Here is a 27,528-nt window from a genome sequence, read left to right on the forward strand (position 1 = left end):
TGTTAATTTATAACATTTTAAAACCTATTCACGCGATAAGAGGTTCATAACTTATTTTTAAAATTTTATTAAGCTAATTTTAGTTTCGTGATATTAATGAAAAATTAATATTATTACATCTATATATAAACTTTTTGGTCCAATTTTATCCAAATATTATAATAATATTTTTTTTATCTAATTTTATACGATTTTTTTAAGTAAATGCTGCTTTAATGAAGGATATATGCCTAATCTGATGGAACTCCAATTTAGAGTAAATAAAAGTAAGATATCTAGGGGTTCACTACAAAAATAAATAAATACAGTTTCAAAATTTAGGTATGAGTATTACAAAGATTGTTTCAAAAGTAACTCGAAATAAATAATATGACCGTTCCAATGTCATCCAATCCGTTCCAATTAAAAAAAAAAGAAACTCTTTTTGAACAACTTCAATACTTAGAAACGGTCAGCAACAATATATTATAGTGACCGTGTCAAATTGGAATGGTCCTTCATTAATCTTTCCTAAATATTTGTAACACCGTCTATAAGAATGAAATGTAAACGTTCCTAAACTGCTCTAAATCCCTTTTTTTTTTTATTTATTTATAGTGGTTTACAATAGCTTCTGCTCTGTAGTAGAAATAAGTTGTTAAGAAAGTTGTAAGTTAAATAGTAGTACAAGCTAAGAATATTTGAAAATATAAGTAAAAAGTGAAATTAAGCAACACTGAAATTTACAAGTGTTTGAAAATAATTAAAATTAAATGTGAAAAAAATCAAAACTGAAATGCTCGGTAAAAACAGTCTAATACTTGAAATTTTACTAATAAGCTGTGGAAGTTGGTGGGAAACCGTTCATAACTTTCTGCTATTAATTAAATCAGCTCAAAAGTAAAAGTTAAAAATGTTTGAAAATATAAGTAAAAAAGTGAAATTAAGCAGCAACGAAAATTACAAGTGGTTGAAAATAATTAAAGATAAAAGTTAAAAAAAAAGAAATTGAAATGATCGGGAAAAACAGTCTAATAATTGAAGTTTACTAATTATAAGCTATGGAAGTCGGTAGAAAACTGTTTGAAGTCGCTCTCCTTCAATTTAGCAACATTCGTGTAATTGCCTTACTCTGTCGTTCGTGTCCCTCCCGGAGGGTCACTCTCTCGATTTCCCGCTCTCTCTGGGGGAGCTGCACCTTCCCCTCAACTATGCCTGTTCCCCTAACGCTTTTTGGGCTAACGGGAAACAGGCTAGGGTCGGGAAAGGCACCGCCCCCATGATTTAATTTAATCAGCTCAAAAGCAGAAATATTAATTTAAAACACTTTTTTCGACGTATTTTTTTACAATAAACTGATAAATATAATTTTAAATAATTTCAATCACCCTAATAACAGTCGAATGTGTAAAAAATTGAGTATAGTATCTACAAAAACCTTATCATGGACAGGTTCCTTGCAAGTAATGGATGGACCAAACAACATAAGTAGCTATGTGAGAAACGTGTGGAATCAAATGTATTCTTGGCTGATTCCACTCAGCTTCTATATACATATATATAATTCATATTTGATCAACGTGTTTGCCTTTTCCTTTACCCTTTTAATTTGCCACCTCCCATCCACCAAACACACATATAAAATATTAAGATTGAAAATCGAACAAGAAGATACATAATACACATTTCATTGCTCTGAATTTTCTAATTAATTAATTCAGCCCAAACATCTTGGGGAGTGATTATCTGCTTAAAGCAATTACTCATATCTGACCCAGTCCACGAAAAATAAGTAAATATATACATATATATATATATAAATATATTTTAATGAAAAGTATTTAACATTATTAGTTCATGTTTAACTATAGATCAGCATAAAAAGGAAAATGGAAAATAAATTAATAATCTTTTCACACTACAAAAAATTGAGTTTTTGCTACATATAGATTATCACAATTTAAAAATCGTGGTACATCAATACTATTAACCATGATTAAATAAAATTAAACTAAAAATTTAATTTTTTGTTACCGCGATTAGTCAATATTTGCCATGATTCATAGCTATAGCCAAAACATTTCCCATGGCTAATGTGTTGGTGACATTTGCTGCAAAAACAACGGCTAATGACCGTTGCGAATTCGTGGTTGATTTATATTTGCCACGATTTTGTTCTTTTAACTATAGTAATTAACCGTAGTGGAAAATCATATTTTTCTTAATGTCGCACATGCTTAAGACATCCCATTAAAAAAAATATTGATGACAAAATTTTAAAATTGTACTTACATCGATCACACTTACCCCGAAAGAAAATTTAAAATTCCTCTCTAAAGATATGAAATTGTACTTTCTCCTAAAAAAAATTAAAATTACACTTGCATTGCGTCCGTATTCTCCGTTTACAACTGTACCACTTTGTGAGAATTTCGACAGAAAATACTGACGGCAATAGAAAAATTATATGAACTTTCAATTTTACCCATTATTTAGCATTTTGTTTAATTCATGTGGGATAGTAACAACATATTATTTCCGAACTATTGTTATTTAATAAAAAGTAGTTGCTAATAAATTAAAAAAATTAGTTTCCAATAAATATACAGAATGTTGAATTAGGCTTAAACTTATAAGTTTTCAATAACAAATTGCAACTTAAGGTTAGAAAATAGCCAATAGAAAAACTTCTGTTCTGCGGAAATTAATGGCAAACAAAGTTCAAGTGAATCACGTTTTCTTGAATGACTGGACAAGTGGCAATAGCAGAATCACGCTTTCTTCCTAGCCTAGGAAAAACAAAAAAGAAAATCGTGTTGTTTAAAAAAAAAAAAAGAATTAAATAAATAATCCGAGAAAAATACAAGAAATTAGGACTGATGATGTCAGTGATAAAGAATAAGAAGAGATGTGAACCACACAGCAGGCAGCTGCCTCAGCAGAAATAGTCTTTCTGAATTAGGGTTCTTGGTGTTGACTTGTGTCAATTATTTAAAGTGGTGGTATGGATGACTTTGATTGGTCGGTAATCCCCAGGACCCATACGCCTCTCTCATTATGAATCTTTACATATTTAAAAATTAAACTAATTAATTGATTGATTAATTAAACATGTACAGTCAGAAGTGCAATAATACATGCTTAGTTTCTTATTTACAAAGAAAAATATAGAGGGTGATCCATATTGTATTTTTCATACTTTATATAATTTTTTTAAATATGTACTTTAGATATATATATATATATGTATATATTTGTACATATTTTTAAAATTTGTAATCTATTTAATTTCCTAAGTAAGTTCATATATAGGGACCAAATTAATAATCAGACTATTACGTTACACTAATACATAGCCATCATGTTGCAAAATTGTACGATACTAAAAAAAAGAAAGTTATTTTTTTTTATACTATAAATGGCCACAACTTCGTAACTATAGTAAATTTATATTATTAACCACAACCAAACAAAACCCGTACGGAAATTTAAATTTTTAGCACAGTTAATCAACATTTACAATAATTTTTAGCTATGACGAATATTTTAACCCCAGTTACAGTTCGTTGCGCAATCATAATTAATTTGTATTTTTTTGTAATTTTTTTATTGACCATAGTAATTAATACTGTCCACAAGCAACAGTAATTACCAAAATCAGAATATATGATAAACAATATATATAAGTAAATATATGTATCCCAATTCTACATATCAACCCTAGAAATTATCCAAGAGAGAATGCCAACTTATCCATAATCGTTGGTGGAAATGGGGGGTGACGAATGCAGAGATAGAGACCCTAGAAAAGCAAATAAAAAATGGAGGAGAATATTTTGGAAGAGGGGAGTGAGGATTACGTGCATATTCTGGCCTTTACATGCAGCAAAACTGGCTCCCAGCAGTATCTACAGCCAACAGAAATATAGTATTAAAATCAAAGGGGGATGAGTGGTTTTCTTCCTAAGTATTTAAATGACAATCATTGGTACAATGTCACATAGTTAGAATCAAATGGGACTAAAAAAACATTATCCCGTATTCCTTCAGTATCTCCAAAAGCCAGCCTGCTGTCTTGACGTGACAAATGGACTATGCCAACACTATATAAAACTCCCCTTGGGTTTGGAGGATTTGTCAAATAATGTTGCCCCTTTGATTTTCTTACATGGTTTTCCTATTAAAAATGTGTATTATTGAAGAGAGAGGAGGGGTTGGGGGGTTGGGGGGGTGGACTTATCCACCTGGAGGAGAAAAATTTGGTGTCTTGGTAGGGTTCATTAGACTTGTAAAAATATTTAAAAATATTAGCGAAAGAAAGAAAGTCGTACAGACTAATTTATAGAAATCTTTTTTCTGGATTAAGTTTGGTCCAATCAAATTAGTTACAAAGTAAGTGTATCATATCTACTGTATGATTGGTCAATTTTTTTGAACTGTACACCAATTACACGTATGGTAAATGTATTGCACTTGCCATATGATTGGATCAGGTCTAGCCGAGCCGAATCCAAACTAAAATTTTTCCTAATATTAGTACTTTTGTTGTAAATTGAGTTTTTTTTTTTTACTGGGTGATAATTTTAGGATAATTTTAAATATTTTTACTCGGTGATAAATCCATAATACGACCATTTTTGCCCATTAGATAACATAGAAATGCTGCCAATTAAATTAGGAAAAGACATATTTGACTCATAAAATGTGGCTGAATGCGGGCGACTCAAATATTAAGATTGAGGCCTCACAACAAAAAATTAGAGGTTTAGATCCCATGAATATGAGTATATATATGTCTACTGATGATTTGAGATTAATTACAGATATATTTACTAATCAAATTTTTAAACATGAAGGTATCAGATGATATAAATGTAACGAATCATATCCTATAAAAAAATAAGCAAAAAGAAGAAGAATTATATAAAAGTTAGGTAACTGCAAAGGGTCGTTTTGTTAGTTAAATTTAGGATATACATATACATAAAATAATAATAGTTGTGAAGTGAATTTAAACATATAGGGGAGATGTCATCACATATTTTGGCCCACAAAAATGTCATCAGTAATAAGGCCAATCCACGTAAATCCTTATCATTGCTGATAAAAGTCTTCGTTTCGATGATAGCCACAAGTGTGCAAACTAATACACTAATTATTATTACATTATAAATTGGCTGATTTTGGACAAAAATATGGTAAGTAGCCTAGTCAACCTACATTTCGATTTTTCTTTTGTTTTCCTAATTATCACTTTGGTGTTCTTTTTGGTATCTTTTTCCTTTTCTGTAATGGGTAAAGTTCTTCAAACCCTAATTTACCTAATATTTAATGGGGAAAAATATAATCACGGTTGAACAAGTGAGTATGTGAAATACTTTAATTTTTTATAGGTAATATAACACTTTTCTTTGACCATTTTCATCACACACACATTCATTACACAAAAGGGTGTCTATTGATTCACAATATCACAATCATAAATTTCGAGTAAGAACTTGAAATATATATTGAACTTCAAAATTTTTACTACAATATATATATAATTATATTCTGCACTATATACACTATAATTTAAAAATTATATCAAATTAATATTACCTACCACGACCGAACAAAATTCAATACCTTTGAACGATAATCAAAACATCCATAATCTTTAATTGTAATTAATATTTTGTTGTCGTTTGTGAAAAACAACGACTAATATCTGTTGCAAAGTCAAAATTAAAATTACGTTACCTTTTCCACTCCGACTTTAGAAGCTTTCTTGAAAACAAAAGAATTATGACTAATAATTACAGCTAATTAGAGGTATATATATTTCGTAATAGATACCGAAATTGCAATTATTAATTTAAAATCAATATGCCCAAAACTTCCAGCTTTGGTTAATAATTTAGACAAACTATAAAAAAAAGATCGAAATTTCAACCATGTCACTAATTGTAATATCGTGTCGTATGATATTTTATTAAAAGACACATAATACATACATATGAAAAATCAAACCTTAGTCGGATATATGTGGCGTGGCATACTATGAAATTGAGCAGTCTAATTGGGAAAGCTTTCAGCTGGTGGAGGTCTTATTACATAATAAAGATACCTTTTCAACCCCAACCTTTTGGAATCTGTCGGCCTTCTCTATTACTCTTTGTTTCCTATCTACATGGTATGTTTTTTTTTTCTTAGTTCTTTTCTCTTCGAATTTCCTCTTCTCAAATCTCACTATGATGTTAAAGTATTTTCATATAAATTAACGAATTTCCTCTTCTCAAATCTCACTATGATGTTATTTTCATTTAAATCAACGAATTTCCTCTTCTCAAATCTTAGTATGATGTAACTAAATCTATTTTTATTAATTGAACGAATTTCCTCTTCTCAAATTTTTGTTGGGTGATATTATATATTGTTTGTTGTTGTTCTTATGAGGGTTAATTATATTTTTGGTCCCATAAGTGGACTTATTTCCAATTTTGGTCCCATATTCAGGTCAATTCGCACAGTGAGTCCGTATGTGGTTTTTTTTCTCCAATTTGAGGACCATTGAGGGATTTCCGTTTAAGTGACAACGGCAACTGCTCTCTCCGTTAGTCAATACAATCAAAATAAGCGTAAATTATATTTTTGGTCTCATAGAAGGAGTTGATGTGTAATAATATGTGTTATTGAACAGGATTTGGTTATTATAATAGTATTTGTTAGATATTGATGTCGACAGATATGATTGTACTTGTAATAAATTTATTTAAAAAAATATCTTTCACTTTGTCGCTTGTAGGATGTTGTTTCTTTCTTTTTTGAAACAACTCAATTACAATCATTTCTATCAAATATCAATACCTAACAAATATAATTACAACAATCATACTCCAATCAACAATATTAGACAAATGAAATTTAAACAACACCTATTATACAGTAGAACAACATCCCACATACATATAACGGGATTCGAATCCATAAATTTTAAGGTCATGGGGCCTTAATTTCGTTAATTATGATAACCCCCCCCCCCCCTTTTTTTTGCCACCTAGCTAGTAGTAAATAACTAAATTGTTGCATTCTAATCATACATATATATTGATAGATTTGATCATAATTATAATTAATTTCCTAATATCCAGCAATCATACTCTTTAATTAATTGAATTACATTTCATCAACATGGACTTTATTTAAGACAGAAACTATTAGGAAAACGGACAACAAATTAAGAAATATACATCCCGAACTTCTTGTCCTCTTGTTAGGGGAAATAATGAGATATCAACGGGTCGAGGATGTGGGTGATGATTATTTCCACTAAGAAAAGAAAGAAAACTTATTCGCTACTCTTACTATGACTTTTGAAAATCATCACAAATTAATACCATTTATTATAATAAAATAAGATCGATACAAAAAAATTTAAATTTTGACCACAATTAATCTACGTTCATCATAGTTTTATGTATAGTCAAAATCAGCAAAAAATGCAACATTTAATCATGACTAATTACTATGATAAAAAATAAAATATCTGTCGCAAATAGTCATTGATTATGGTCATGGAATGGTTGTTGGTCGAAATATTTGCCATGACAAATATTTTTACCATAGCAAATAACTTTTTCTTGGTGGAACACCTATATTTTTGCATCAATTTTATTTAACCGTGATTAATAAAAAGTAGTTACTACAATTTTTAGTCCATAACTATTAAAATAATAGCTAATAGTCATTTTTTCCCTAGTGATTTGTCACAGTTTTTAGGGTAATTTACAACAACCTCCCATGAGGTTTTGCATAATTAAGAATATCTCCTTGTTGTTTAGAAAATCACCAATACCACCTAATTCTAACTGTCATATAATAATTAGGTCAATCTGTTAGGTTTTCATTCATTTTTTGTGGCGAACTGGCAAAACATCGTTGTAGATTAAGAATTATAATTTTATTTATTTTTGAACATTTTTATTTTTTTACGAACTAAGTGGATAGTTTTTTTTTATAATTTTTATAATTTTTATAATTTTTTCATACATTCCTTCTGTTTTTTTTTATATAAATTTTTAATTTTTTTAAAAAATAAAAATATACAATAAAAGCAAAGTTGATGATTATATCTCCATCTAATGATTGCATAATTTAATCAAATATTAGGGAGGGATTTATAATTTTTTAAACAAAGAGGTCGTATTTGTAATTTTTCAAACAATGAGAAAGAATTTATAATTATGTCAAATCTCAGAAGAGGTCGTTATAATTTACCCTAATCTTTACTTGTAGCTAATTTTTTGATCTCCGGTATAAGAACAACAACTAAGAATTATTGCACAATCAATAATTAATTAATATTTATTATTTTTTAACTATAATAATTAATAATAATTAAATAATAACTAATTTTATTTAATAAAAACGAGTCTCTTAAAATTTTATTCAAAAAAGAGCAAAAATTATTTTCTCGAAACCTTTTGTCTTATCAAAATCCTTGTACCAAACATGGTGTATTTCTTGTTTTAAAAAAATATATTTTTGTTAAATAGTTACGAAATTAAGGAGACTGAGCTATAACTAATTAATTTGACTAAATTTTAAATTGGGTTAGGTAGAAATTGTCAAAATAATTAAATAATTTAGGATTAATTATATCAGTACTCCTTGAGATTATATCTAATTACACAAACACCCAGTAAATTTTTCAAAATTACAAACACATCTTGAGGTTGCAATTAAAACTACAAAGACGCCTTCGGTTCAAGAAAATATTTTTATAAGTACACTCCTTGATGTAAATTATAATGACACCCTTTAGAGGATTTACTTCTAATTTTGCAAAGAATATGACGTACTTGTTAATTAAACTTAGCGTCAATGCGTTTCACCCAATTATGTGATGTCTATTTCAATAATTTGTTTTTAATTCAATGTGCATCGATTCGATTAATAAATTCACTTTAGATAAGATAAATACGCATAACAATAAATTACTGATATTAAGTGAGACAAATACCTACAAATTTGATAGGATCCAAACCCACCATAACCTCGAACTGTTCATGGCAGCTCAGCCTTAACTATCACTACAAAAAATATAATTTTCCGCTATAGTTAATTACTGCGGCAAGAAAAAAAAAATAGCAAATGCAAATCAACAACGATTTCGCAATGGCCATTAGCCATTGTTTCTAAAGATGTGATCAAAACATTTGTGATGGCAAAACCATGTCAAATATTTTGACTATTGCTAAAAATCATGACAAATATTGATTTATCGTGGTAAAAATTTAAATTTTTACTTTAATTTTATTTAATCAAAATTAATAATATTAATTAAAATTCGTGATCACTTATAATAGAGTGAAAATTCAATTTCTTTTTGTAGTGTATTAAATTAATATATCATTGATCATAAAGAATAGTTTCAACAATTTATTAGGACAAGAAACAAAGAGACAACTTGGAGCAAACTTTTCAAGGAAAATCCAAATTTCCAACTTCAAGTGGGAGGAGGAGAAAAAGGCCTGACCCAGTTGACGACGTGAGGTCGAAATTTGAGGTGCCCCTCATCAGATTTTAATCAATAATTCTGGTTAATTATAAAATATTATATATGCAAGTTGAAAAATCAAACATAATTATTGATTTTATACTGTTCCTGACACCTATATAATTTCAATTCTGTTCATTGCATGTTAGTGCGTGTTTTAGTGTGTGTGTGACATAGAATTTGCTGGTGAATCAAGAGTAGGCCAGAGGGGATTCCTCTCTTCAACAAATTTAAATTATCATATATTAGGGGTGAATAGCAATTTATCCCTATGATATTGAAAATAAGCACATTAACTCCTTATAAAAAAGATATAGTAATTTATTCTCCTTTACTTTTTAAAATATAACAATTTACCTCCTTATACAGGGAGGTAAATTGCTTCATTTTAGAAATTATAGAAGGGTAAATTGTTGTATTTTAAAAAATATAGGAAGGTAAATCACTATTTATTTTTTCATAAGGAGGCAATTTACTCATTTGCAATATCACAAAGAGGTTGCTTGCATTTTTCTCCGTATATTAGTATATAGGACTGCACATTGAATTTCAAGAATTAGAATTAAAGAAAAAGGAAAAAAAAGCATTAAATCCGGAAGTTTATTAGGATTATTTTTTATTCACAACTATATAATGATTGTGTCTTTTGGAATTTTTCTAATAAAATTCAATATTGGAACATAGCCTGAAAAATATTAACTAATATAAGATCGGGAGGAAAATTATAAAGGTCAAATTGATTAGTCGGAAAATTTGTATTTTTTGTCTCATAACATAGGCCGTATACATTTTCAGTCCTATCACTTATGAGATTCTAAAAATAATTCCACAATTTTGAAAATTCTCACTTTTAATAATCTTACCAACTTTTATTAGAAAATTGACGTTAAAAATCACGTACAAATCACGAAATTTTTTCCTCCGTGTATTTACACATTTTTTTTTCATTAATTTTCTAATGAAAATTGACATGAGGAGTGAAAATAAGACTTTCCGCCAGCTAAAAACTATTTTTTTTTCTTTTTTTTTCCGTAAATGGTAAATTGTATTAAAATAAAGGAATACCATATATGGTATTAAAAACTATTTTTTAAAATCTCGTAAGCTACGAGACTAAAAATATACTAGACCTAAATTATGAAACGACAAATACAATTTTCCCTTCTTATCTTTTTTTAATTTTTTTTCCTTTCATTTCTTGTTTAAAAATTTGCAACTCCTATTTTGAAGCAAATAACCATACGAAAGTTTTCGAATAGTTTCCTCGAATAATAATACCATATATGCTTTTGCATATGATTGATTATTTGATTATATAAGCTAGTCACGATAAATATTAGAGTAAATTGCAACAGACTTTTTAGAGATTTATCTTAATTACGAATGTTTTCTTATTGTTGAAAATTTATAAATACTTTCTGGAATTAACTACCGTCTAACAAGTACCTCCTACAATATGCTGTCATGAGGGGTTATTTGTTATACGAAAATTAATTTTAAAGAGGTATTTATAATTTATTAAATAACAAGAGTGTATTTGTAATTATGAAAAATCTCGACGGGAATCCATTGTAATTTACTTAAATATCATGAAATGCTAGAGTTAGAATCATTGGGCTGGGGCCGTTTTAATGAGGCTAAGTAATAGTTGGGCCAACTCTTGGACAATAACATCTCCTTTTTCAAATAAGACAACGTAATGCAAGATTGCATGTAGGTTTGTTGTTGTTGTTGTTTTTTTTTTTCTTTTTTCTTTTTTTTTTAAAAAAAATGATGATTATAAAATTACATCAATATTAATAAAGTGGACAATAAATCGATTCGGTCAAGAAATTCTCATTATAATTATGATATTCTTAAAATTTTAAATATAATTGAGGGACTAATTGATAATTATTAAATAATATAAATTTAATTATAAATTATAGAATGAAATTCGAATATATTTGAAAAGGAATAAATTAGAGTTTTATAAAATATTAGAGATATTATATAAATTAAAAAAATTAGGACACGTAATTAAAATTTTGAAAAAGATTAAATAAAACAATATATATATATATATTTATATATAAGAGTTACTTGAGGAAACTCATAAATCAAGCCTCCACTGCCTCAACTTTTTCCTCTAAGGGACATGTATATAGATATATGTCTATATATATATATCAATATATATTTGATAAAATAACTAACACACACAAACATACACACATTTAATTAATTAAACACGCACATACACACTTTTGGGAAGTGTGGCAAGAAATTTGGTTTGAAATTATTAATTAATTGATATAATTATATTATTGAATTAACGTATTTATTTAATATAAGTTATATTATTTGATTTAATATTTAATTAGAAAATTTTATGAGTTTGACCATTTATAAATTAGTAATTGATTAAGTATCTCATTTGGTTAAGAGAATGTTGTAGTTAGTTAATTAAATTAATTGAATTATTAGATTTAATCATTACTATAATTAATTTATTTAATTTCATATGATCTATTAATCAAATAATTAATTATATATACTGGTGTTTAATTAAATATTATAATAGGAAGAGATTGATATAAAATTCATAGAAATATTAAAAAATTATATTTAAGAAATATTAAAAAATTATATTTAAAACATATTATGATTATTAAAAAGAAATATGATATTTTTATATTAATTTAGTTCGGAAATTATTTAAAATGATAGCTGCAAAAATATAAGGAGTTTGATTAAATAAATTCTTATAAGATAATTGATAAATTAGATATATACCTAAAAAGTTTAGAATGTCTAGTTATTTAATTAGAAAAAAATGGAACGGAAGTTTGAGTTTTGATTTAATGAAATATTAAAAGATTGGTAGAAAATAAATGGATATTATTTAATATTTTATTCAGAATCTATGATATTTTCAATGTATTGATTATATATATTTAATTTATTATAGATTGCGAGGATGAAAAAGAGGGTTTAGTTGCTCCTTCTATTAATGTAATTATTTAAAATTTGAGAGAAATATAGTTAATAATATATATATATATATAAATATGAGTATGTTTGTTGGTTGTAAAGCAAACTGATATTCTGTAAATGCCTATTTGAATTTACATTGTTTATGTATGTATAATAAAAGTTGATAGATGATTGTGTTGTATTATATTTGGTTGTTGAATAGAGTTAAACGAGGAAGTTAATGATAAGTATATCGTTAATTGAGATAAATGGTTTAGCTAGTTGGGGAACATAGTCAAATTATCATAGTGCGATTGATGACAATGTGATGTTGAATAAAATGAATGCATATAAAGTTAGGTATCATGGCGCGTAGGGTACCATGATATTTTGGGTAGTGGAGAATATTTTGTGCTAATTGTTACACATTAGAATGGTTTGAGAATGCCATGTTTGTTGTAATGTCTTGTAATGATACTGTTATGCACTTGGAGTGTGGAGATATCACATTCGAGGAGTATCCTGTATTGTATATGATGTGACATTGATTGAGATGATAATGATCGGCAAAATCATTGACTGATGTGCTCCAATTAGAGTAAGAATATAGATAGGCTAATTAGCTAAGAATATAAACGGTGATTTCAATTTGATGTTGATTATTTTACAACTTTGTGGTGATTGTATATCGAATATTTGTTGGTTTGTGTCGTGACATGAAACTTGTCTTATCGTATGTACCTGTACATATAGATAGACTAATTAGCTATATTTGGTGAGCTGACAGCTCATTCCTTCTTGCATAATTTTTAGGATATAAGTCGCAGTGACTAATTTGATTGCCATAAAACATAGTTTCAATTCTAAAGATTCAAAACCATGCCATAATTTAATTGCAAGCTGAGGTTTGGCATAAATTCACCCTGTTATTCATCTTCTTAAACAATATAAAATTAAAATACATGTAGTTTTAAAAAATATATGGATGTAAATCGCTATTTATTTTTTTATAAGGAGATAATTTGCTTATTTGCAATATCACAAGAGGATTGCTTGCATTTTTTTCCTTGATTATTACTTACTCTTTACAACTCTAAAAGCAATAAATTCTCTGAAAGCCTATGATTAAGGGTAAAAGGTTGATAATACTTGATTATTATTTACATTTTGACACTTGTAGGCAATAGATTTTTCTTATAAAAAAAAAAAAAACATTAGATTTTCCGACAGTCTACAGTCGGGAACTATTGGGAGGAAGAGGAAGCAAAGATTGAAAAATATTATCATTATGTTTGAATTTTTGTTTTGAGTGTTTTGTTTTGTCTTTTGGAGATAGAGAGAGAAAAATAGAGATAAATAAGTGTGTGTTGAAAATAAATGTATGTTTGAATTTATTTTTTGAAGTAATTTAAGTTTTCCATCCACCCTCATCCAATTTTTTTAATTTTTTCTAAAAGAAAAAAAAAATCAACGTCAAAATTGACAATTTCACACTTAATCTAAGGATCACATAATTTTACCAAATATGAAAGAGAATATTAATCAATTTTCAAATAACGAAAAAGTATTAGTAATTATATCAAGTCTCAAAAGAGGTCGTTGTAAATTTATCCTTAACATTAATACAATGTCGAAGAATCGAAGTGTAGCATAAGCGCGATGATTGAAACGAATAAAGCGGTAGAAACAAATCCCATTTTGCTCAACAATTGATAAAAATAATGAGATGATTAAGAGAAAGTGATCGAGAATCAGATCTTCATAGGTATGAAGTGATAAAATATTACAAAAGAAACAACAACGTTAATTTGGAAGGTTCTTTCGAGTATCCCGTGACACTTGATTCCAGAAAACTAGCTTGCAACTATGAAATGCCAACCTAGGAAGAACTCTCCTAATTAATTATGGATTTTAGTACCCATTTGCTTCTTAAATAGTATGATGTTATGACAATTTTTCACTTAATCTGCAAAAGAATTGGATTATCTAATCTGGGTTTAATTGCAATTTGCATTCGTATATGGAATAGATAATGAGTACAAGAACGAGTTAATTGCAATTTGTGTTATTATATGGATAGAAGGGTTTGAAATGATGGATTTTAAATTCTTATGATAATTTTTTTTGGATACATTTGGGTAATTTTAAGTATGAAGGATTTAAAATCCTTTTATTTTAATTTTAAACTAAGAGTGTGTTTGGCTGGTGTGAGAAGTGGAAGTATAAGAGAACTGGAAGTGAAAATGAATGTATAAGAGATAATTTGGTGTTTGGTTCGGAGGAAGGGATGAAAGTGAAGTAAAACTTGATGTATATGAAACATTCTGGAGTCTAATTTTGTTTCTGTTTAAAATTGGGTGGAAAAGTGGAAGTATGAGACCAAAAATACAAAGAAGTATAGCTTTTATTTTTATTTACTCTGTATATGTATATAATTTCTCTTCAATTCTTTTCTCCTTCCCGCTGATAATACTATACATAATTGCCCAAGAAAAGATAACAAAACCTTTGAAAAATTAATGCATCGAAATCAACAATCAGATAAACAATCTTGTTATTAATTTTTATTTAAACTCAATAGTTCAGAGTAAATTAGTGAACAATACTCATTTTGATGAATATTTTTATTGATAAAGAATATTCTTATTCTTATTTGATAAATATTTTTATTAATGAGATTTTTTAATTTTTTTGATATACTAAAATTATATTAGTATAATATTGATTTATCTATTTTTTAATACAAAATGAAGAGAAAGATTATTTAGTAAAAATCTGTTTTCCTCGTACCAAACAAGGGAAAGTATTTGAAATTTATTTTCCTCCCAATCATACCAAACAATTTAAAGGAAAACTATTATTCTTTCCCTCTCCCTCCCCCTTCCACTTTCCTTTTCCTTTCACTTGAACCAAACGAACACTAAGTTTTGATGAATATGAATAGATTTCATTTTTTTTTTTTCACATCAAGTCATTTGAAATTCTTTCTACAAATCCAAACCAGCAATCCAAATACACCATAAGAAAATTATAGTGTCTGCTTATCTATACTAATATAAAAAGAAAAGCCACTCCACATTCATAAATAATCGTTAATGACACCACCACACTAATTTTTTATGAAGTAAAAAATGTTCTTAATGATAAAATACCACACCACCACACCGATCACTTTGTCCCCCTTTTCGTAGCACACCTCTTGTTGCTCTTGGAATTTTTTCGGTTCCGAATGAGAGTGGATTACCACTATCCATTGTAGGATAGTTTACATTAACTTTATCATCGTCATTGTTGGCGATAGGAGGCATGGCAGAGGAACGGGTATTACTGCCGGTGGCTACAGAAGTGGAGAACATCTCAGTACATAAATCAAAATGAGGAAGACCCTTCTTTTTCAAGCCAGACTCTCTTGGATTAGCCTGCATAATCAGTCATACTTCATTGACGTATGACAAGAAATGATGAATATACATTTGAAAATAAAATGAGAAATCTAATACAATTACCACGATCCATTCAGCCCAACGATCCTCACTGGCAGTCACAGTACACGTTGTTCGGTCCCAACCAAAACCAGTCCGTTTGTATACCAAATCATAAAACTTACGCCAAAGCATCCGAAACCTGTTAGCTTTACCTTTAAGTTGTGCAACAATGTATTGTGTTTTATTACGTTCGTATAACTCAACCCCGATTTCACTCCAAATTTGCTCACTAAATGTAGATGAGATAAGGTGTCCTTTCTTGTAATGCTCATACATCAATTCAATGAACAAAGACACCTGTGGCATATCCCACCAAGCATCGTCAATTCGTGACCTTGGCTCCGAAGACGTACTGCATCTACCATGTTAAAGTCACACCGCCAAATGTAGCACCCCCTTCGCTACAAGGGCTATATCTTCCCTAAACGTCATACTTATAGTAATCCCTGTGTTCATATATATAAATTTGCACATAATCAACTAATCAATTTGCATATGTAATCCCAACATGTCATAGCAAGTATTATCAACCTACAATATTATATATATATATATACATATCAAACACCACAAGGTGATTCACCACAAGTAATCCGTACAATTATATTCTCTCTGTACAAACAAAATGTGAGTTGTACTCTAACTGACTAAGAGGAGAAAACTGCATACTGGCCCGACCTGCCTGAGTATAGCGCGTGGACCTATTCTTCAATAGTCAGACACCTCAAAGTCTATTCCTGAAAGAAAATGTCGGCAGGGAAATGAGCCTGCCACTCAGTAAGCAAATAACCAGTCCTATCTATATATGTATATCAAACACAACCCAAACAAGATGAACAAGCAACACGCATGGAACACAATCAATTTAATTCCAACATAATCAGAACGTACGTTACTAAAACATCTAAAGTATTAATAGAGTATTATTAAAATATCTACCACATTTGATCCAATGTTTCATTCCCTTCATACCGAACACTATGAAATAGTTCTCATAATAAATTGCAAAAATAGCTTTATTCTTATAACTATATTTCCAGAATTTGACAATAGCTTCTCATTAGCTCAACAGCAAACATCATTAACAAAAAGGACCTAAATAAATGTACAATGCACACTTAGCACAAGACACATACAAATTCAAGAATGACAAGAACGAAAAAATACACATAATTGCATTTCAGAAATGCCCGAATGGTGAGTTGATTTCAACAAATAATGGTTCTGTTCTTGCCGTAGACACAAAAATGTACTTGTCGTAGCATATTATCGAAGATCTACCTATATTCTGGATTGATGGGTCAAAAAACCATCAATCCATGACACACTATAACCCTGAAGCACACCATTTTTAGTGCCCCCAAAGTGGTGTTTCATTCGAGTTTCACTCCTCTACAACTGACAATGCATCAAAGCAATTAAGCAAACACTTGTTATAATTAGTCCAACTCCACAATTTTCAAGATGTTAACTAGAATTTTATTTAATTCAGAATCTCAAGATCTTTTTTTTTATTTAAGACAATATATCCACTTAAAAAATTTGATTATTTTGCATGTCTGCATAATTTTCTTAAGCCAATACTAAAAATTGCTCAAAGATGGTAAAGCGCTTAAATAAGGCAGTGAACTGACAAAATATGCATGACAACATACGACATATACCCAAAATCCATCAACATAGTTTATATGATGACACAAAAATTATGCAAATTACCACAAAATGACGGATTTAGAACAAAAAACACCAATTACAGAATCGGTGGTCAATCCAGCTAGCTCAACGAATTCACCACGGGTTTTTAGGTTTCAAAATAAAAATACAAAAAGAAATGGTATTCAATCTAGTTTTACAAGCAGAAAACAACTATAATAACAAATAATAAACTTGTTTGTCGTAGATGAAGATCTATAATAATGTGCCCAAAGAATTAAAGTAAACTGAAAGCATTTTGTTTGTTTATGGCCAGAGAACAATGGAAGCTTTCATCATCATTTGTGTGAATGAAATAAAGGCATAAATACTCACCACCAAATCTACTAAAAAAAAAATATGTCGGTACAAAGCTCACCTTATTTGGAGTGCGGCCCTTTCTCTTTCGGCAAATAACGTTGTTGTTCGAGCCACGGACTCGACGGACAAAAAAATGGATGGATCGGCGGGCGTGTAGAAGTGTCCGGGGAAGAGGAAGGAGGAAGAGAGCTGGTTTTGTTTGAGGCTTCCATTGAAAGACATGGTTGGAAGAGAAAGCAATTTTAATTGATTTGAAACAAGAAAAGACATGCTGACAAAATAAGACAAGTATGACTAACTCATGTGATCTATAATTTCAAAATATTCAGGATTAAAATAGGAATGCTTTCTCAATGAAAATGGCTTGACCGAACAAAATTCCAACTGCCCAAACAGTAAAAAGTAAAAAAAGTCTAATTGAAAACACAACCAAACGAGCTCTAATATTTTCAAGATGATTAAAGAAGTTGAAGTAAGATAAGAGAATATGACAGTAATTAGCTGAACGTTTGACCCAAATCCACTGTGAAGAAAGCTATTGTACCCATAGTAGATGAGAAACAAATTGTTGGTGCAACGATTAGTGCTAAAAAAGCATTTGATGATATCATTAATGCCTCTAGTGAAATTTTGATAAACGGATGGAAAAATAAACAAAAAAAAATATAAAATCTAAAAAAAGGCCCAAGAGTGGATTAGAGAAGTAAACCAAGGAAAAAACAACAACAGAAGATTGTATTATGTTGGAAACCATGATCTCCAGCTGTTTTCGCTTGATCATTTAAAGCAGCTGCTGAACAGAGGAGAAGAAAGAAGAAAGAAGCCTTGGTCGCGTTTTCGAGCTCGCGTTTTTAGTTTAGAACACGTTTCTTTAAGTCGATGTGTTTCTCCCATTATCGCATTTTTTCTCTTAGTCGCTTTGGCGTTTTTATTAGTAACAAATGCGAGTTAGTTGTAGGCAGTTGTATCCATTACTTATAAAAGGAAGAAGGGGTCTTCTTCTCAATATAAGAACGTTGGAAACGCTATTCAAATTATAGAAATTCTGCTGCAATTTACTTTGAATTCCTTCTTCCCAATTCTGATATTTCACAAGTTATCTTCAAATGATTCCGCTGTGCACTCCATTCTACATGGTATCAGAGTCATCTTTTGATGGTCTCTGATATCTTTTGTCAAAGGAAAATCATAAAAAAAAAAAAACCAGTTCTTGACAATCAAGATTATCAATAAATACATTAGCTCCAAGAATGGCTGAAGATCCAGAAGTCTTGAAGCTGCAACTGGGGGACAATCCAGGAATAAGCCTGGTAACTACACTGTTTGATGGAACGAATTTTCTTTCATGGAGTCGATCCATAAAGTTGGCATTAACAACAAAAATGAAACTCTCCTTTATCAATGGAGAAAATAAAAACCAGAAAAGAACGCCGAGTTTGAGTAATGGATAAGGACGGATTTAATGGTAGCTTCATGGATCCTAAATTCCATTAAAAGAGAAATAGCTGAGTGTTTTATGTACACAAACACATCAAGAGCACTGTGGAAAGAACTGGAAAATAGATATGGCCACAGTAATGGGCTAATAGAGTACCAACTCAAAAAGGAATTAGGTGCTACTGTTCAAGGGGCAATGTCTTTATCAACGTATTTCTCCAAACTTATGAGATTGTGGGACGAACTGACCTGTATCACTCCCACACCTAACTATACCTGTGGAAACTGTACCTGTGGAGCTTCAAAGGAATCTGCAAAAATTAAGGAAAACGACCAACTCATTCAATTCCTCATGGGATTGAATGAAGCATATGACAATGTGAGAAGCCAGATTCTGGTGATGGACCCAAAGCCAGACATCAACAAAGCCTACTCCATGGTACTCAATGTAGAAAAGCAAAGGGAAGTGAATTTTGGACAACCACAAGCGGCTCCTAACATGGTTATGCAGGCTTTTAAGAAACAAGACAATCCAAGAAATTTTCTGAAAAGAAAGAATCCAGTGGACAAGAAATCTTTAGTCTGCAAGCACTGTGGGAAGACTGGACATCAAAAGGAAGGATGCTTTGATATCATTGGATATCCAGACTGATACAAGCCATTTCAAGAACGAAAGAAGAACAACTAGGTGGCCAACAGAACTGCAGTGGCCATGAACACTGAGAATGAAAGAGCCGACAACATTGTTGATGAAAGAACCATGTCCAATATAATAAGGTCAGAATTCCATAAACTTTTTGAGGAAATAAAGTCACAAAGTTCTGGAGATAAACAAGCAGACAAGTATGAGTTTTCAGGTGAAGTCTTAAACACAATCTTTTTAATATCAGAAATTCTGATTCTTGGATAGTTGATAGTGGAGCTGTTGTGCAATAATCAATCCTTGTTTGATCTTGTTAAACCGCATACTCAAAACACTTACATACATCTAACAGATGGTAGTAAACATTTGATCAAACACTCAGGGAATGTTACTCACTAAAAGGTTACTGTTAGAAAATACTCTGCATGTGCCTGATCTTAAATTCGATCTCTTATTTATTAGTGAACTATGCAATTGTTCTTCTGTGATATTCACATTTTCTAAATCCCACTGTATTATGCAGGACCACAAGACTAGAGAGATCATTGGGATAGCATGCTTAATAGGAAACCTCTATGTCATCAAAACTGAATCCTTTAACAAAAGATTCATAGAAGATGTGCTTATAGATTTCAGAAAAGTTGGTTTTATAGCTTCTAGAATAGAACCTAATATATGGCATATGAGGTTAGGACATTTATCACATGATGTATTGATCAACACAGGATTAATTGATACAAATACAAACAGAAACTCTACCTGTGAAATATGTCCTCAAGCTAAGCAGCACAGACTGCCTTTTACTGTCAGTAACTCCTATTCTACTTCATGTTTTGATCTTATACATGTGGACTTGTGGGGACCTTATAATGAATACCCCCTTTCAAATTGTACATATATATTGACCATTGTAGATGATCATAATAGATGCACATGGACATTCTTGATGTAACAGAACACAGACTTTTAGCTTGTTAAGGGACTTTCATAAGCTGATATGGACACAGTTTGACAAGAAAATTAAAAAGATAATGAATGACAATGGTTGGGAATTTTTAAATGAACAATGCCAAAAAAAATTTAAAGAAGAAGGTATAATACATCAAATCACATGTACATATACACCACAACAAAATGGCATTGTTGAAAGAAAACATAAGCACCTATTACAAGTTGCTAGATCCCTTTTATTTCAAGCTAATCTACCTAGAATGTTCTGGTCTGAAGCTATACTTACATCCACCTACATTATAAATAGAATACCCACACCTATCCTTAAATGGAAAACACCCTATGAGATTTTAATGAGAAAGCCAGTAGATTATTCCCTTTTTAGAACCTTTGGTTGTATATGTTTTGCTACCAACACCTTACCTCACAAATCAAAATTTGATAGTAGGGCTGTTAAGAGTATTTTCTTAGGTTATGCTAATAATCAAAAGGGTTACAGAGTATATGATACTAATAAGAAGATCATCTTCACATCTAGAGATGTTGTGTTTAAAGAAAATACTTTTCCTTATATAAATGAATGTACTGATCCTATAAATTTTTCTGATACTCAGACCTATAATCAACCTATTACTAGTATTATAGAAGATCCTGATGATCAAGACACTAGTTTACAACAAGACCCTGAAACTGTGGAAGAAAATACTCCTAATATTGATCAACAAGAACATGAACAAGTGTCTGAAAATATGAATCTTAGAAGGTCTAGGAGACAGATTGTTAAACCTACTAAACTGCAAGACTATTTTTGTGCCTGTGATGAAGAAAACAATGACATTTTTACTGTAAGACTTCAAGATAACATGGATACATGCATGAGTGTTGTTATTAACTTGCCTATTGAACCTAAGAATTACACTGAAGCTATGAAGGATAAAGAATGGATAGAGGCTATGAAATCAGAAATAAAGGCTCTAGAGGATAATGATACCTGAGACATTACTAAACTTCCTGCTGGTAAAAAGGCTATAGGCAACAAATGGGTATATAAATTGAAGTTGAAACCTGATGGCAGTATAGAATGATGTAAAGCAAGACTTGTTGCAAAGGGTTATAACCAAATTGAAGGGATTGATTACAATGATAGTTTTTCTCTTGTTGCAAAGGTTGTGACCATTAGAAACTTTCTTGCTATTGTATACAAACAACACCGTTTTCTACATCAATTGGATATTAACAATGCTTTCATGCATGGTTTTATTGAGGAAGAAATTTATATGAAGCCTCCTGAAGGATATAATGTCCCTGTTGGACATGTTTGTAAACTAAAAAGATCCCTATATGGCCTCAAACAAGCCTCTAGGCAATGGAACTTAGAATTTACAAAACAATTGGAAAGGATTGACTTCACACAATCTAAGGTTGATCATTGCTTGTTTACTATCCTCACTGATACTGGTTTCTTTTGTCTTCTTGTTTATGTGGATGATGTATTAATTGCAGGCCCTTCTAAACATACCATACATGGATTTAAGACTAAATTACATAAATTGTTCACTATAAAGAATTTGGGAAAAGCCAGATTTTTCCTTGGTTTAGAAATTGGCAGGAAGAATGATCATTATCCAAAGTAAGTATGTGAGGGATATTGTAGCTGATGCAGGCCTCACACAATGCAAAGCTACTAACACCCCCCTACCAGCTGGTTTGCAACTCAAGGCTGCCTCAGGACAGCAACTCAGCAATCCTGAACCTTACAGAAGGCTGTTGGGTAGGCTGCTATATCTTAGCTTCACAAGGCCAGATATCTGTCATGCCACTCAACAGTTAAGTCAGTTCATGCAATTCCCTTCTCAAAATCACTGGGAACCTGCATTACACTTAGTGAGATATCTGAAGGGGACATTATACAGAGGCCTACATTTCAATTCCAACAACAACTTCACTTTGGAAGCATATTGTGATGCAGATTGGGTTACCTGCAAGGAGACAAGGAAATCACTCACAGGCTACTGTATATTTCTAGGAGGAAGCTTAATATCTTGGAAAACCAAGAAACAAACTACTGTTTCATGGTCAACTGCAGAAGCAGAATACAGGAGCATGAGTTCAACCACCTGTGAACTTATCTGGATTCACAGCTTGCTTAAAGATTTGAAGATCAATATACAGACACCTATTTCCTTTTATTGTGATAACCAAGCAGCTTTGTACATTACAGCTAATCCGGTCTTCCATTAAAGGACCAAAAATATTGAAATTGACTGCCATTTAGTACGGGATAAGTACAAGGAGGGATTTATTGAACCAAAACATTTTGCTTCAAAGGAACAACCTGCAGATCTCTTCACCAAGATTCTAACAGGACCGAAATTCATGTATTTGGTGTCCAAGTTGAACCTTGTCAATGTTTTGACGGCTCCAACTTGAGGAGGGAGTGTTGGAAACCATGATCTCCAGCTGTATCCATTACTTATAAAAGGAAGAAGGGGTCTTCTTCTCAATATAAGAACGTTGGAAACACTATTCAAATTACAGAAATTCTGCTGCAATTTACTTTGAATTCCTTCTTCCCAATTATGATATTTCACAAGTTATCTTCAAATGATTCCGCTGTGCACAATTCTACAATTATCATCCAATAATTCAAGTCTATGTGTCAGTACTGAGAATATGATTCTCAGGTATTGTTTTTATTCCATGCATTGCATTTATTTATTGGATTGAAAATTTTCTGTACAGCTTCGATCGACCACACTTTATATAAAACCAATAGCAGAAAGTGGCTCAATGCATTTATCCTCTTTACATAAAACCAATGGTTCCTTGTTTACTTCAATGTATAAGAAAATTATTATTAATTACTACAGTATTTATTTTGTTGTATGAAAATTTAATATAAAATTAAAATTATGTATTAGTTACTGTTATACTTGGATAACCAATATCACTTTTGAAGATAGTATAAAATTAGTTCCAATATTGCACTAAATGAGAATGACCATTGTACCCTCAAAATTAATTGGACTGAATAATAACGATAATAATAAATAATAATAATAATAATGATGATGATAACAAAATAATAATAATAATCAAATAATTATAATAATAATAGTTATTTGATTATTATTATTATTATTCTTCTTCTTTTAATATCATCATTATTATTATTGTTAAGGATTTTTTCGTGTTACTATTGTTATTATTGTTATAATAATAATAATAATAATAATAAGATTCAGTAATTTTGAAAATACAAAGGCCATTCTCATTTGGTTCAATCTTGGGATTAATTTTATACAAATGTCAGTAATATTTGATCCGACAAGTTCTCTATAATTCATCTTTCATATCTGTGCTTCCTTTAGGACCAACTAAACATCTTAAATTGAGAAGTTAAAAAATGGTGGACTTAAAAAAATCACAAATATTAAAAAGAAAATAAAACTAAAATACTATTCTAAAAATTTAAAGAATAAAAATACAAAATAACTTAAATTACAAAATCAAAAATACATTTAACCCAAAAAGGTGAAGTGAGACAGAATTATGTGTGATTCGTCTCATGGACGATGTTCATTTTGTAATCATATAAACTCAGACCAGAAAAAACAACAAAAATCATCATACTGTCCAAACACAAAAAGCCACAGATTTACGAACAAAAAGTTAGTGGGCTGAGAAAGTAACTGAAAATATCAGCGACCATTTTGGGATTGTTTGTGCGAGCTTTAGGAAATTACTTTTTAGTTTTTGACTTTAAAAAAGTATTTTTGATGTGTTTCGGATGTCAATTTTGTTTTTCAAATTGTTAAGAAAAATAATTTTAGGTCAAAAGTCGAAAGCATCTTGAGAGTACTTCTGCCTGTTTTGATTTTTTTGTAAAACAAAATAATCCATACTCGTGTCAATTCCTTTTTTCATAGGATAAGATTTGACATTGAGTACGAATGTTTTGATTTTTTCAGTTCCATAAGATACATAAAATAAATAAATAAATAAAATGGCAAACTCGACTAAATTAGTTAAAAATTAATAAAAGAAAAATATTATTTGAGCAATTTTGCGCTCTGCTCCATTAAATCTTTTTTTGAGATAAACTTGTTTAATGATCAAATTACATTCAAACACAATTTTATATCGGATATGTTGGTTAAAAATTGATTCAATATATTAATAATTTAAATAAAAAATTATAATTTTAGTCTTGTAAATATGAAAAGGTGATAATTTTAGTTTTGTATAAATTCATTTTGACAATATTGTTTGTAATTGTAAAAAACTCGAACATTGAGGACAAAAGCAATTAAATTTACTAAAATAGCCTAAACAGTGCACGTGACCAGGTAAATTGGGTACACTTTTGCGGTCATTTTTGTCCTCATCAAAGTGCGAAATCTTAAAAATTACAAGATAAAATTATTAAAATGAATGGAACTAAATTGTCACTCCTATACTTATAGGATTAAAATTGCAATTTTACTATATTCAAATCAACTAATATGTTCAAATGATACAAATAAAAAATAAACTATTATAGAAGTATGGAACTCAAAATTCACAACCCTGTGGTTTGGTGTAATTCCAAGCAGAATCCCTGTGGTTTGGAAATTTGCATCTAGCACCCGTAAGGTTTGCTTCCATCTAACCATTAAGTCTCTATGTTAATCGAAATTTACCAAATTTGCTGATATTAACAAAAATTAGATTTACCCTAATTAACTTCTTATTGATTTATTGTGGGTAAATAAATCTTTTTATGATCAAATTATTCTCATACGTCTTCACAAGTTAATACATGTGAGGACGTATATCTTCACTGTTATAATGGTACATCGTTTAGTCAGAAAAAAAATTGTTTGACTTGCAATAATTTAGTAATAAGTCAATTGAGGAAAAATATGAATTTTCATTCAATTTTTTTTTTATGATGAGCAAATTCAGTAAATTTTTACTTACAGAGGGACCTATTTGTTAAATGGAAACAAATTTCAGGGATACTAGATATAAAATTTTCAAACTATAGGGGTCTACGTGTAATTATACCAAACTTTAGAGAAGGGGAACGTACTTATCCCTTAACTTTACAAAAATAGCCTAAAAAGTGGACGTGACCAGGTCAATTGGTACACTCCTGCAGCCATTTTTGTCCTCATAAATGTGCGAAATTTTAAATTATAAAATAAAATTGTCAAAAAGAACAGAACTAAATTATCACTCTCATACTTACAGGATTGAAATTATAATTTTTCTTAATCGAAATCAATTAACACATCCAAACGACACAAATAAATAGAAGACTATTATACAAATAAATACACACATCCATATTTATGAAACTCATCAAAGTCACAACCTTTCCATGGTGAATACTGAGCAGGCTCAATTCGGTTGGTTCGCAAAATCTAATATCATTTCAGCCGCCTCTCAAACAAATAAACAGGAAAACCTGTACAACTCGTGGAATTGAAAATGAATATTCTTGCTTCATATATATACACATGAATATCTGGATAAAATTTGAATAATCCCTATAGTTAATTCACATAATTAAAACAGATTCAGACTGGAGGAATTATAACATGGCAAATTGCAATCATACTTCACAAGCATCCAAATTCCATGGTATTGCTGCCAGCTAAAATCCCTAGTGCACCCATATGAGTGCACACAAATTCTTTATTAATCTACCTGTTGCTATCATTCCTACGTATAATCACCACTTTTCTCCCCTATAAAATCCCACTCCTCACCACAAATCTCTCCACCCAAAACCCCTTTCTCTTCATTCTCCCCGACAACCTCAGACTTACATAGTAACAATTATTGTCCCATGGCTTCCAAAACCAACACATTAATTTCCCTTTTTCTAGTGCTAAACCTTCTATTCTTCCCTCTTTCCAGCGCCTGCGGAACATGTCCTAGTCCGAAACCCAAGCCAAAACCTAAGCCCAAGGGTTATTGCCCTAAAGACACCCTAAAACTAGGTGTTTGTGCGGATTTGCTAGGAGGGTTGCTCGGCATCACCATCGGAACACCGCCCAAAACTCCATGCTGCACTCTCATCGAAGGCTTGGCCGACCTTGAGGCTGCCGTTTGCCTTTGCACGGCCATCAAAGCCAATATTCTGGGCATCAACCTTAACGTGCCGCTTTCTCTTAGCTTGCTTCTCAATGTTTGCTCCAAGAAAGTTCCCAAAGGCTTTGTTTGTGCCTAAACTACTACACGATTTGTCGTTGTTTGCTTTGATTGTTGTGAGTTTGATGGGATCTTGCTGTGCCCTTTACCACAGCTTCTCTAATACTGCATTTGATGGTAACTTCTTGTTTCCTGTATACTTATGTAATAAAATGGGGAAAAAGGAATGGTTTCTGTACGTATTGTGAGTCTGTGATTTTCAGAAGGTTTCCTATTGCTTAATTCTACTTGTGTATGTAGCTATTAATGCTTTAATTTTCTTTGCATTTTGAATCTTCTATGTATATTCTCATCCTTCATCGTACATTATTTATATAAATTAA

General features: G+C 30.3%; 3 protein-coding genes across 3 annotated transcripts; 2 read left to right on the plus strand and 1 right to left on the minus strand.

Moving 5' to 3' along the window:
• On the minus strand, positions 15,613-16,266 carry LOC105155928. Its single transcript, XM_011071909.1, has 2 exons — positions 15,982-16,266; positions 15,613-15,894 (listed from the first exon to the last, which is right to left on the minus strand). Exons 1-2 carry the CDS (start codon positions 16,264-16,266, stop codon positions 15,613-15,615), a joined length of 567 nt encoding a protein of 188 aa, XP_011070211.1.
• LOC110011587 (uncharacterized mitochondrial protein AtMg00810-like) lies at positions 22,619-23,245 on the plus strand. The gene has a single exon (XM_020691947.1). The coding sequence runs from the start codon at positions 22,619-22,621 to the stop codon at positions 23,243-23,245; it is 627 nt and encodes a 208-aa protein (XP_020547606.1).
• LOC105155831 (14 kDa proline-rich protein DC2.15-like) lies at positions 26,758-27,471 on the plus strand. The gene has a single exon (XM_011071804.2). It carries the CDS (start codon positions 26,841-26,843, stop codon positions 27,222-27,224), a length of 384 nt encoding a protein of 127 aa, XP_011070106.1. The 5' UTR covers positions 26,758-26,840; the 3' UTR covers positions 27,225-27,471.

The sequence above is a fragment of the Sesamum indicum genome, linkage group LG2 (genome assembly GCF_000512975.1).
Source record: "Sesamum indicum cultivar Zhongzhi No. 13 linkage group LG2, S_indicum_v1.0, whole genome shotgun sequence".
NCBI classification, from domain to species: Eukaryota; Viridiplantae; Streptophyta; class Magnoliopsida; order Lamiales; family Pedaliaceae; genus Sesamum; species Sesamum indicum.

Excerpts from the sequence above, each read along its gene's own strand:
- LOC110011587 (XM_020691947.1), top strand. The coding sequence starts at position 22,619 with ATGATCATTATCCAAAGTAAGTATGTGAGGGATATTGTAGCTGATGCA.
- LOC105155928 (XM_011071909.1), bottom strand. The coding sequence starts at position 16,266 with ATGCCACAGGTGTCTTTGTTCATTGAATTGATGTATGAGCATTACAAG. Across the intron at positions 15,895-15,981 it reads GTTGGGCTGAATGGATCGTG|GCTAATCCAAGAGAGTCTGG; the intron begins GTAATTGTATTA and ends CTGATTATGCAG.
- LOC105155831 (XM_011071804.2), top strand. The coding sequence starts at position 26,841 with ATGGCTTCCAAAACCAACACATTAATTTCCCTTTTTCTAGTGCTAAAC.